This window comes from Leopardus geoffroyi, chromosome E1 (genome assembly GCF_018350155.1).
Source record: "Leopardus geoffroyi isolate Oge1 chromosome E1, O.geoffroyi_Oge1_pat1.0, whole genome shotgun sequence".
Lineage (NCBI taxonomy): Eukaryota > Metazoa > Chordata > Mammalia > Carnivora > Felidae > Leopardus > Leopardus geoffroyi.
The window spans coordinates 15,195,642-15,208,093 of record NC_059330.1 but is presented as its reverse complement, the minus strand read 5'-3'; the positions used below and the strand labels follow the sequence as shown (position 1 = coordinate 15,208,093).

The 12,452-nt window shown below is 46.7% G+C and overlaps 1 protein-coding gene and 1 long non-coding RNA gene across 4 annotated transcripts in view; one reads left to right on the top strand and one right to left on the bottom strand.

Moving 5' to 3' along the window:
- CRK (CRK proto-oncogene, adaptor protein) overlaps window positions 1-8,292 on the bottom strand; it is a 26,443-nt gene extending 18,151 nt beyond the window's left edge. The window contains exon 1 of one of the 2 annotated variants that reach the window (XM_045490476.1): window positions 7,888-8,292. In XM_045490476.1, coding sequence (XP_045346432.1) covers window positions 7,888-8,128 — 241 coding nt within the window. In that variant the 5' untranslated portion in view covers window positions 8,129-8,292. The remainder of the gene's footprint in view (window positions 1-7,887) is intronic. The other variant, XM_045490477.1, reaches the window with a different exon arrangement.
- Window positions 8,101-12,452, top strand: LOC123604420. Of its 2 annotated transcripts, none has more exons than XR_006715323.1 (4): window positions 8,101-8,110; window positions 8,882-9,003; window positions 9,704-10,409; window positions 11,853-12,452. It is a non-coding gene; the product is annotated as an uncharacterized LOC123604420 (long non-coding RNA). The 2 variants fall into 2 exon arrangements; XR_006715322.1 differs by having other exon boundaries at window positions 11,783-12,452.

Here is a 12,452-nt window from a genome sequence, read left to right as displayed (position 1 = left end):
CATACTGGGCATGGAGCCTTCTTAAAAATAAATAAATTGAGGTGCTTGGGTGGTTCACTCAGTTGGCATCTGATTCTTGATTTCAGCTCAGGTCATGATCTCATGGTTCATTAGTTTGAGCCCTACATTAGGATATGCACTGACAGTGCAGAGCGTGCTTGGGATTCTCCGTCTCCCTCTCTTTCTGTCCCTCCCCAGCTCATGCACACACGTGCATTCTCTCTCTGAAAAATAAACACCAAAATAAATCAAATAGGGGTGTCTGGGTGCCTCAGTTGGTTAAGCATCTGACTCTTGGTTTCGGTTCAGGTCATGAACTCACGGTTTGTGGATGGAGCCCTGCATCTGGCTCTGCGCTTAACAGTGCGAAGTCTGCTTAGGATTCTCTCTCTCCCTCTCAGCCCCTCCCCTGCTCACACGCTCCCTCTTTGAAAATAAACTTTAAAAATAAATACAGATAATGGAATAAATGCTGATAATGGATTTAAAAAATAAAAATTAAAAAAATGAAGTATTCTCAACCTTTTGCTAGTGAAAATGCTACTACAAGCAATTTTTTAAATTTATTTTCTTTTGAGAGAGACAGAGTGTAAGCAGGGGAGGGGCAGAGAGAGGGAGAGGAAGAATCCCAAGCAGGCTCCTCGTGGTCAGTACTCAGAGCCTGATTCGGGGCTCGAACCCACAAAACAATGAGATCATGACCTGAGCCAAAACCAAGAGTTGGATGCTTAACCAACTGAGCCACCTAGGTGCCCCTATTGTGAGCATTTTTTTTCTTAACTATTAATGAACTTTTTTCTCATTACTTCCTTAGGATAGATTCCTTGAAATGCAATGGCTGGAGCAAAGGGTAAGAACATTAAAGTTTAGGGGTGTCTGGATGGCTCAGTTGGTTAAGCTATCCAATTCTTGATTTTGGCTCAGGTCACGCATGATCTTGTGGTTGTGAGAGCCCCATGTCTGTGGAGCCTGCTTGGGATTCTCTCTCCTTCTCTCCCTTGTACACATGTGCTCTCCCTCAAAAAAAAAAAAAAAAGAAAGAAAGAAAGAAAAAGAAAAAACCATTAAGGTTTATGTTGCCAAATTGCCCTCCAAAAAATCTGTACAATTTTACACTCCCACCAGTGGTTTATGAGTTCCCACTTCCCCCATACTCTTGCCAAAACAGCATTTAAAAAATCACTGCCAATTTAATGAGAAACGTGATCTCTTTTTAAATATCATCTTTGATTATTTGGTGTTTTTCAAGTTTACTATTTGTACTTGTTTGGGGAAGGTTACTTGTTCAAGTCCTTTGTTAAGGGAAAATGGTCAATTTCTGCTCTCCACTCCAAGAACACTGGTCCACCATCTAAAAGCCATAGTGATTAATATGGTGAAATAGCAATATTGCGGTAGCTCAGAAGTATAAATTAATTTGCATTCTAAAAGAAATGAGACCCAATTATTCTGTTGTTAGAAATCACTTCTAGAATGACCAGAAAAAGTACATTTAAAATTCAGTAGTGAGGAGAAGTGAAGATAAACTTTGGAAGTTAACCTGAAGTCCTCAATACAGAATGAGTTCTGATGAATGAATGCCTTCCCTTTTTACATAAATGAATGAATGAAGAGCTGTAAGCTAAACAAGCTGTAAGCTAAAACAAGTTAATAGCCCACATTCAGTAATGCTGTCTCTCCAACTCAAGATGCTGAAACAGATGTCCAGACCCAGGACTACATATCTATGGAGAACACTTAGCAGGCACAATCATGATCGTTCTGAGTGTTGAACTAGAAAAAGAATTTTGGTTATGAATACACCAGAGCACGGTGGCGCTATATTTTGGAGTTTCTCTTCACTAAAGGGGATCAATGAAGGGGAACTGTTCTTATTTAAGTCTGGTAGGCAGGGAGACACATGGTCATTCTGCCTATCACCACTAGGCTAATTAAGTGATCCTTTAGATCTGCATAACTGTTAAGGATTGGGTCAGTGTGAGCTCCAAGGAAACCTACTTAGCACTGCCTGCTCAAGAAAGCCTTCAGGGCTGAGTGGTAGGGAGAACTCTCACACCAGCAGAGTATCCATGGCTTAGAAAATGGTCCTAATGACACCTGGGGAGGAAAGTTTCCTTCCTCGAATTTACACAACTACATGCCAAGGTGCAACAGCCAAAAGGTTTTCACTAGTTGCCTTTTTGGGACAGTGGTTGGAAGATGGTATAAACTCAATAAATGTTAGGTATTATTAATGAACAAAACTCTGAAGTGAGGTAAAGAAGTAAAATGAAAGTCTGTTCCCAGCTTTGAGAAGCTCACAGCATAACTGGGGATATAAAGGCGTACACAGTGTAACCAAAGCAGTGTATCGCAGGAAGACATTATTTCCCCCCTGCTTCCACTTTTTTTTTTAATTTGTAAATGTTTTATTTTTGAGAGAGAGAAAGAGAGAGAGAAAGAGAGAGTGAGAGCACACAAGCAGGGGGAGGGGCAGAGAGAGAGGGACACACAGAATTTGAAACAGACTCTAGGCTCTGAGCTGTCAGCACAGAGCCCAACCAGGGCTCGAACTCACAACTGCGAGATCATGACCTGAACCAAAGTCGGACGCTTAACTTACTGAGCTATCCAGGTGCCCCACTTCCTGCTTTCACTCTGAAGGGGAGATGTGTTCTTACAAAAAACAGTAGCAACATCAAACTGTGTTCTTAGATACAACAAAATCATGATGAAAGATTTGATCATGCCTGAACATTTCCAAGGCACTCTTTTCACTCTAAAAAGGAAAGTAACCACTCCCTGTTATCCATTGTTATAGTTCCTCCATTACTGTAGTAGCCCAAATAAGATGTGTTTTGTGTTTGTGTTTCTTTGGGGGAAAAGAGTTTAGAAGAACAAATAAGACCACAAAACCAATTCCCTTAGAAAGATCGCTGGGAGAATTCTGAAAGGAAAAACTGGCAGCTCCTCTGCCATAAACATAAAGGTAGGAAGCTGTTCATTTCTTCTTCAATTGCTACATGGTGTGAAGTGGGCCCACTATGACTTCTTTCTTGGCTTGGCTTGGCAACCCCAGCAGTCACAGAAATATAAGCAAAACACCAAGGGAAATCTCAGATATTCCTTACTCATAAATTTTTTTCTCTTCTAATGACACTATAATAATACCACAAGAAGAATACCTGTTTTTGTGTACTGCTGAAGCAATCAGATTATATAGACTATCAAGTTTCATCGATCCAAACTCCAGAGGAAGGGAAGGGAAGGGAAGGGAAGAGAACAAAGGTAAGTCTCAGATAAGCTCAAACCTCATTACAGCTGTGTGTTCTGGTTCCTTTTCCCTAGTCCATCTCCTTCTAACCACAAAGAGCCAAAGGCAGGAAATAGAAGGGCGGGAAAGGAAGGAGATACAGTCAGTCTAGAGAAAAGAACCAATGACAAGGTTCTCACTGCTGGAGCTTGGAAAACCTCACTGATTTGTTCTACCTAAACCTGCGCTGGTATTCTGAACATGCAGTTATGAACACACTCGTTCAGAAATCACAATCAGTGCAAGCAATTAGATATTCTTTTGGTTTCTGTACATGCTCAACTCATTACTTCTAAGCATTTTAGCCCTTGGGTTACATCAGTTTTTACAACACGACTCCCTGAAGGTTATATGGACACCCAAGAGCTCTGTGGGCTATGACAGGCAAGGTCACTTCTGACGTGGGTACCACCTCAGCAGCTCCATTATCATCCTCTCCTTGATCTCACAGCACTTCCTTTTTCCCTTTCCCTTTCCTTAATTCCCACTCCTTCTCTTCTGCTTATGGTATTTATAGAAATTGCTTACACACACCCCACCACCTGTCTAATACAAAGGGATAAAAAGGCTGCTGACTTCCATCTGAGAAGGTTTCCTAAAGAGGTATCAAATGTCTGGTCTCCTAAGCAAACAGAACTTTCTAAAAATGGTAGCTATTAGCTATCAGCCTGGTACTTTGCAGACTCAGACTGATTGGGTTTGATGAATTCTGGCTCTGCCATTTACTAGCTGTATGAGCTGTTATTTAACTTCTCATGGGGCCAAACACCTACTTTATTACAACAAAGTTCCTAAAAGTAGCTGGTACCTTACAGGTGCTTAATAAAAAGCAAATTCAGCTTAATACCCTGCCCAAACTTCTGAATTCCTTTAGAAATTTCCAATTAATCTCAAACCCAAAGTCCACTATACTGTTTCCCAGAAAAGGTTCTACAGAATCTCAAATGCTTCTCAAAAAGTCTTGTGGTCAAATATGTTTGAAAAACCCAGTATCCAATACCTACTAATTTCACATAAGCATAGTAAAGGCTTAGAGAAGTCCTCTAGTAAATAAACCTACTTCCTTTTACCATGGAATCCTTTTCTTGTAAAACATGGAAGTAACTCACTGAAGAACTTCCCCCCAGAACCACTGGATGGATGGATGCTCTGTAACTGACAAGTAAAACCTGAGGACCAGGTTTCAGAACCGCAAAGACCAGGTAAACAAATGAAACATAGATGGTGGATGAACAAAAAAAAGGGAGCAGTGGGTGATGAGCAGTCCCACAAGATCTCTAAAGTGGCTTAGTGCAACACCACGTTGAAGAGACAGCACAAACAATAACCACCTTAGCTTCTGCCCCTCCCCCCTCAAAAGGAGGCAAGCTTTTATGCTCCCTTCATCCACTAGAGCAACAGGTAGAAGGCTCTGAGTTAAGCAGGTAACAACAGGTGTCTTCTTTATTTCCATGTCCTGGATCCAAGGTCCTTTTCACACTTCTTGATGCACCCCTTTCCCCTCCACCCGGGCACCTGCCAGTGTCCACCAATCCACACTGTGCCTACCTGTGAGCCTCTCAAAGCTGAGAGTTTTCAATTTGGCTTCAAGTCCTGCTCTCCCAACCTCATAAGACTAATATATCTAATACTTACTGAGTACTTACCATATGTTGGCCCCATTCATAAGTATTTAATATACTAAACTCATTTAATCCTCACAACATAGTGAGGTATCATACTCTATGAGGTATTACTATTTCCCCCTTCTTTACAGTTGGGGAAACAGAAAGAAGTTAAAGAACTTGCCCAAAGTTATATAAGTAGTAAGTGGCAGGTAAGAAAGATTCAAATCCAAGCTCCAGAGCTCAAACTTACAACTACTCTCCCAGGTCACACTTACTCGGTTTTGTTGACTGTCTACTGATCAAGGTCTAGTAATACCTCATTGTCTGAAGAAGAAACGTGTGAATCAGTGATTGCAAAGCCTTCCCAAGAGGTCAACCTTGAAGTCTAACCTGACCAGGTATGACCAGCAGACCTGACCAAACCTTGCCTTATGGCCCTGAGGCATAAGGCAGGTTGCTGCCAGACCACGGCAGCCTACGGAGGCTGAACAGCTAAGTTAAAAATAGGTTCACGGGAAAAGGTTGAGAATACCTGTTCCATCCTATCCCTATGACTCTAAACACTAAGCCATTCTATACCATATCTACCTATGTATTATGTCCAGAAAATATGCTATATAATCCTACGTAAAAAGCTCATTTTTCATGTTCAAATTACCAAATAAGGATTTTTAAAGCTTCATCATTGACTTTTAGATGGCAGACGTGTATTATCTAAATGCTAAAGCTAGTTTCTTCTTGTCATCCTTTCCTTTTGGTCTTTAAATAGAAGCTGTAACCCCAGGACAGAGACAGAAGTGTTGAATCCTCTATGTGCATGGTTGCGATCTTAAAAGGAAAGAGAAAGAAGTACACTATAATAATGTAAGCTCTCTGGTCAGAATTCGAAGGTTCAAATTCTGGCTCAGTCATTTACTAGTTATGTGACCTTGGGCAAATTACTGAATCTTTAACTCTGTTTCCTCAGCTATAAAATGGAAAAAAAAAATTTTTTTTTTTTTGTTAAAATGAAAACACTTTAATAGAAATCACAGTACTTTCTCCTCAGATTGTTATAGACAGAGAATGAAATAAAGCACAGAAAGTACTCGGCAAAGTACTTGGCATAGAATAACCAGTCAATAAATGTTAGCTAATACCGTGCATGCTTTTCTAAAACTCAAGAATTCCTGTGTAGTTTCAAAAGAAAATAGCTTGATGGGGGAGGGGGAGAACAAAGATTAAGTAATCTTTATAAAGACAGCAACTCAATCAATTGCTCTACGTGGACAAAGTGGGCACGTTACCAGAAACAAGAATTACCACAATGCCCATGAATGTTCCACACCCCATCTACAAACCTTGGCAATCTTCACCTTCTCTCTTGGGACAAGCATGTGAACTCGTATCTGTTATGACAAGGTGGAGCTCAATTATCAAGGTAAGTGCAGAGATACAAAGTCGTAACACCAAGGTGTGGAGAAAGCTCAAACTAACAAACCTTCCTGCTGCCATTCCCAAATTTTGCAAAACAGATACGCAAACAAAAAGGTTGAAAATTAAGCTTTGGTGCCAGTTTGACATCATATTACTGCATTGTAATGCAAAAACCTAGACACCAAGAAGGTGGTAAAAGGTAGAATATATCTGGTTTAGGGCAAATTTATGTTACATCAATATTCCTGTCTCATGTTATGCTATTAAACCAAAGAGACTGAGAAGGACTTAGGCATTGGTATGTGTTAGCAACAAAGAGCCGGACTATCCTATCTCCCCATTTCTGGCCAGAGTGAATAAATCTAAATTAGGACTACCTAATTTGCAAGTCTGCAAAGCCTGGCTCAGGAGCTTCCTAATTCACTGAGACTGGCCCAGAGCTTGCCTCAACTGGTCAGGAGGAAACTGCTTCAATTTGGGAACAATGAGAAAGACAAAGCCTCTCCGTGCTGTGACACAGATGATGGTAAGAGGATAGTAACCTCAGAATTACTCTGCACCTCACAAATCTCAAGTACTAAGTGCATAAATCTCGTTAACATTCTCCAAAGACATTGATAAGACAGTCACGTCTCAATGATCCTTGCTAAGGAAAACCTAGGTCACAGCCCCCAAGTTACTGAGAAAGGAGAGGCCCTGACTTACAAGACTGACAATGTTTAAGTCCAATGAAATTGCAAGGTCCATTCACTTTGAAGGGAAAGATGGTTTCCACTGGCTTATTTCCTGGGGGGAGGGGGGGAATGTCCTCCCCCAAATACCTTGAAAACTAGAACCTGTAATTGTGGAGAACAGTCTCTGGACGCTAAGATCTCTCGGACACTATCAGCTGGGCATCAACTTGTTCTGGGCTGATCACAGAGGGCTTACTTCTATCACCAAGGCACTTAGCTCACCACCTTCGTCCTCTGTCGGGGAAGAGGGCAGTAAAAGTATTTTGGAAAAATGCCCAAGAAAGGAAAAAGCTGACCGGTTTCCTGAGGGTGTCTCCATCCCTCCCGGCTAGTATGTGGTGACTTCCTACCAAAGGCCAGCAGGGGAGAATAGCTCTCCAAACCAAACCCGGCTCTCTAACACTACAGGAAATGTTTCAAGCCTAAAAAGCCACTTGTAGGATTATCGGATTCATTCTGGGAACCGGTGCCAAGTGATGCCCCCGCAGTGCCAACATCCCCCTCAGCTCTTTGTCCCCACGTTGCCCGGCCCTGCCCTTGTGCCTGGCCCCGCCACTAGCCCCACCCTGGGGCCGAAGCAGTTCCCCTTCCCCCGGGCTGTCCTCCCAAGTCACACCCAGAGGCCTGGGTCAGCGGCTCCTCCTCTCCCCACCCCCCAACACACGCCCGCTAGTCGGTGGGAACGAGCCCGGGGCACCAGGCTGCCCCCCTGCCATGGTCGCTCCAGCCCTCTGCCCGTGTCCCTCGTGGAGGTCAGCTCGCGAGGAGCAGCCAGCCAGGCTGGGGAGTTCCGCGGCCCTCACCCCCGCCCCGGGCCTCCCGTCCCGTCTGTCCTCACCGGGCGGAGGCTGGGCGGGCGACGGTGGCACGGGCGGGCGCGGGCCGCTGCTGTTGATGATGTAGTGGGAGACGCGCGAGTTCTCGGAGACGCTGAGCACATAGTCCCCGGGGCTGGTGCTCGAGTCCCGCACCAGAAACACCCCGTGCCGCTGGCCCTGCAACAGCGCCACCGCCTCCTGCCGGCTCAGCCGCCCCCAGTACCAGCTACTCCGCTCCTCCGAGTCGAAGTTGCCCGCCATGGCCGCCTCCGCGCCTATACGCTGGGCCGCCGCCGCCGCCGCGCGCGCGCCCCTCTTGCCCCGGCGCCCGCCGCCCAGCGGACCGGCTCCGGTCTCAGCCTCACAGCAGCGCCTGAAATGGCGGCGGCGGCCGCGGGCCTTCCCCACCGGAAATGACGCGCGCTTTGCCCCCTCGAGGATGCCGGGAAGGGGACCGCCACCCGCCATTGGGAGAAGGGCAAAGTATGGCTCGAGCGCTCACTGCGCGTGCGTTCTCACGTGCGTCGCCACCTGGCGGGGATCGGGACTGCAGCGGATGGACAGGCAAAGTCTGGGACGAGGGGTAGGGGCTCAGCCAGCAGTCGGCGGAGGTTTGTGTTTGTGCTTTGGGACCCGAGGCTCTTCTCTGCACCAGGCTTCAAGTTCCTGAAAGGCCCAGAATTTCTAGGCGGCGACTCCGGGCCAGAACTGGAGTACAAAAGATGCATGTGGCCCCAGGGCCTGAGTTCCGGGAGACCCGTCTTTTTCTGGTGGTTCCTCCAGCTTTTGTCTATACTGGCTAAAGTTTTTTGTTTGCATTGATTCATTCAGCAAACAGTTACTGACACCACTGTGGGTGCAAAGGTGATCAAGGCTGGGCCTTGACCTCACCGAATTCACCACGAGTGGGAGGAACCAGGAAACAATGACAAAGGAATGCCAAGTGCTGTGATAGGGAACCGAGAAGGGACTCTAGGAGCACGGTGGGGGGTGGGGGTGGGGGTGCTAATCCAGTCTGTAAAGGAATTCCATATGAAGTGGCTTACCAGAGGAGGTGGCTTGAGCTGAATGTTGAATGGCAAGTGGGGGAAGAGCATTCAACACAAAGGAAGCAGAATGTGCCAAGCGAGGTAGAGGTATGGAGTTCTCTGTACTGAATCAATCTCTCAAGTCATTTGCCCAGATTCTTCTAAACCCTAATTGTGGCCGTGGGGATCCTGTACTTTCCCTGCTGTCATGAGCATGTCTGTCTCTGTATTCTGCATCTATATCTGTATTCCTGTGAACAGCTGCTCACTCGTGCTCTATAGTCTTGCTGCCCCAAGTGCATTGCACATATCTGCCAGCGTCAGCTTTCTAAATTACAGCTCTAAGTCTGTTGCCACCCTGTGTGCAACTTTGAACGGTCTCCAGGTGTGAAAACTCGGTGTAGCTCCCAGCATAAAATGGGGCCACAGTCTCCTCTTAACTGCTCCTGCGTGAACCTTGTGTTTCTTTTTCCTGGAATACCTTTTCAGTCCTTTCCAGATCTCAAACTCAAATGTGTCCCGGCCTTGACCACCCATCCCTCCCTCTCTGCATCGACAGCGCTGCGTCCGTATTATTTCCATTACGGTTCCTACCCGTTGTACTATAACCTTTCGTTTACAGATCTGTCCGTGTCCCACACTAGAGCTCCTCGAAGGCCAAGCATCTAGTGTAGGAGGTACTACACAAATGTTTCATGATAACGGCTCACATTTATCCGGGGAATACTACCTGCTAGGCAGAGTGCTAATTGCTAACCGCCTTTATACGGGTCATCTCATTTAATCCTCTTAACAACGTATTTTACAGCTATCTCCATTTTACAGATGAAGCTCAGGGAGGTTAAGTAATTTGTCCAGAGACACACGGCTGCCAAGTGAGGAGCTGGCATTCAAATCCAAGGAACAGAGAGCTATGGTCCTTGTGCCACATCCTCAGGCTCCTGGAATAGGAACGGAGAGGGACTCGAGGCTGGGGGAGCATGGCAGAAATAGGCATTAAAAAAAAATCAGCCAGCCCTGGGTTTCGGTCTTAACATGAACAGCACACCTCTTCCGGATCTACTTCACACACTCCTGGGCCTGCTCTGGGAAGGGAAGGGGGAGCAAAGGCACCTTCCATGCTGTGGGTGACTCATCGTGACCCTGGCTTAGTCACAGCCAAGTTACCACAAGCCAGCAGCAGAAGCCATCCCAGTGTGAATTCTGACCCTTTGGGAAAGAGGAGTGCCTGCTCTTCGCTTCTCCAGGATGGCGGAGCCTTGAGGCAAAGCCTTACCAGGAGGCTGCTTGTGGGCTCTGAAGCCATTTCTCCAAACCCTCTCTCCGGGGCATATGGATATGACAGAAAACGTACTTTAAAAGAAGAAAAAGGGAAAGGAAGGAAGGAAGGCACAGAGGAAGGAAGGAAACAGATCATAAACTGGATTATAAGTAAGGAGATCGACAAGGAGGGAGACCTAGACCCAAGGGGCTACTCGCGTGTGCTCTTTCTTGAGCACAGAGAGGCCAACGAGGTAGGAACAGGAGTGGCCTTGGAACAAGGAGGAGGCGAACCCATCCTGCGCCTCCATCCTTTCTCTTCTCCTCCTTCTCTCCCCTACATACATTTGGGATTTGTGCTGTAATGGTGGCTTTTGCACACACACCCCCCCCCCCCATTCTTTGCCCTACAAAGAATGTGACTTTCCTGCTTGGGAATGGCTCCTGGTGCTGGGGTGGGGTGGGGGGGAGTTACCTGAAAGAGAAGCAGAAGGAAAAAGGAAAAAGATAGAGAAGCCTGCCCCATTCAAGAGAAAAACACACCAAAGTCCTTTACTCCCAACTCTCCTAACCAGAGAAAGGCATTCCTTATTTTAGCAGGGGAGGAGGAGCAGGGGATCAGTGACCTGCTTGTGTGCCTGCACTGAGTTACCTAAAGTAATCAGAGCTGCCTCGTACAGCTGTGCAGGCTGTGCACTGCATAAGTCCACACTATTATGTAAGGAAGCCCTTGGAGTTGGGTTACTACTATTACACAGTTTGCCTTAAAAAAAAAAAAAAAAGCAAACAAAGACGATTTGTATCAAAGACGACAAAAATATTGCTATCTAGAGCGAAAACTGACAGGATCACCTTGCAAGAGAGAGAAAGAAAAGGTGGGTGAGTGTGTGGAGACACAATTTGTATTAGTACAAAACCACCATTCTACCCTGTTCTCATCCATGTAGGGAGACCGGGGGAAAGGAAGGAGACACAAAAATCTCCAAACTTCTGCTGGAGTTTCTGAACTATGAAGAGAAATGCCCCACCTCCCAGTGGGTAGCCCTTAGTTTTGCAGAGACAACGACTGGTCTTAAAATGTGCAAAGATAAGATCTAGAGGCAGACACGGGGCGGGGGGGGGGGGGCGGGGGGGAAGCTCTGTGAGGAATTGTGAGGGGATTCCAGGAGGGCCTAGGAGAGGAGAGTGTGCTAGGAACCGAGGCAGGAGGCCAGACCTTCCCAGGAAAGTCAGTGAGATGTTCCCATGTGGTGATGTGCTGTGGGACTGGTGAGAATAGGTTGTGGGGGGCGCCTGGCTGACTCGGGCTGTGGAGCATGCGACTCTTGGTCTCAGGGTTGTGAGTTTGAGCCCCGTGTTGGGTGTAGAGATTACTTAAAATCTTTTCAAAAAGAGAGAGAAAGACACGGGGCGCCTGGGTGGCTCAGTCGGTTGAGCGTCCGACTTCGGCTCAGGTCATGATCTCACAGCTCGTGAGTTCGAGCCCCGCGTCGGGCTCTGTGCTGACAGCTCGGAGCCTGGAGCCTGCTTCGGATTCTGTGTCTCCCTCTCTGTCTGCCCCTAGCCCACTCGCATTCTGTCTCTGTCTCTCTGAAAAATAAATAAACATTAAAAAAATTTTTTTAAGACAGAGAAAGGCAGAATGCGTTGTGTGCCTTGCTGCGAGGTGAATGCCCCTCCCTGCCTCCATCCTTTAGGAAAGCCTTTGCAGTGAGGCATCCAAGAGAAGGTGTCACCTTCCTTGTCTCCATCCTATCCAAGCTGAGGAAGTCAAGAACATCTGAAGGAGGCAAGATGCAACCGTGCCCGTCTTGTCGTCTCCCCCTACTCACCCGTCCCTGGCTCCTCTGAGTCTTCTTCCTCCTCCTCTGATGAGCCTCCGCACTTTGCACTTGCTGTTCCCTCCACTGGCGGCCCACGGTCAGTCCCTCACCTCCTCCAGGTCTGTGCCCCATGTTGCCCCCTCAGGGAGACCTTCCCTCACCCGCCCATTTACAAAGGCGAATGGTGCAGCCACCTCTGCTTCTCCTCCTTCTCTGCTTTATTTATTTTCCTCCTCTAAAACGTAAGCTCCCTAAAAGCAAGGATTTGGGTGCTTTTTGTTCTTGCTATATCCCGAGTGCCTGGCAGAGAGCCTGGCACATAATAGACATTAAGTAAATACTGGTTGAATGAAGGAATGGACAGAGATTTGGGTGGAGACTCTTGTCCAGGGCCCCATGTAGCTTCCCACAGTTGGCGCGCAACTCCTGGAGGGCACTGGACTTCCTGCAGGACGTGAGCTGGGGGTGCAGACC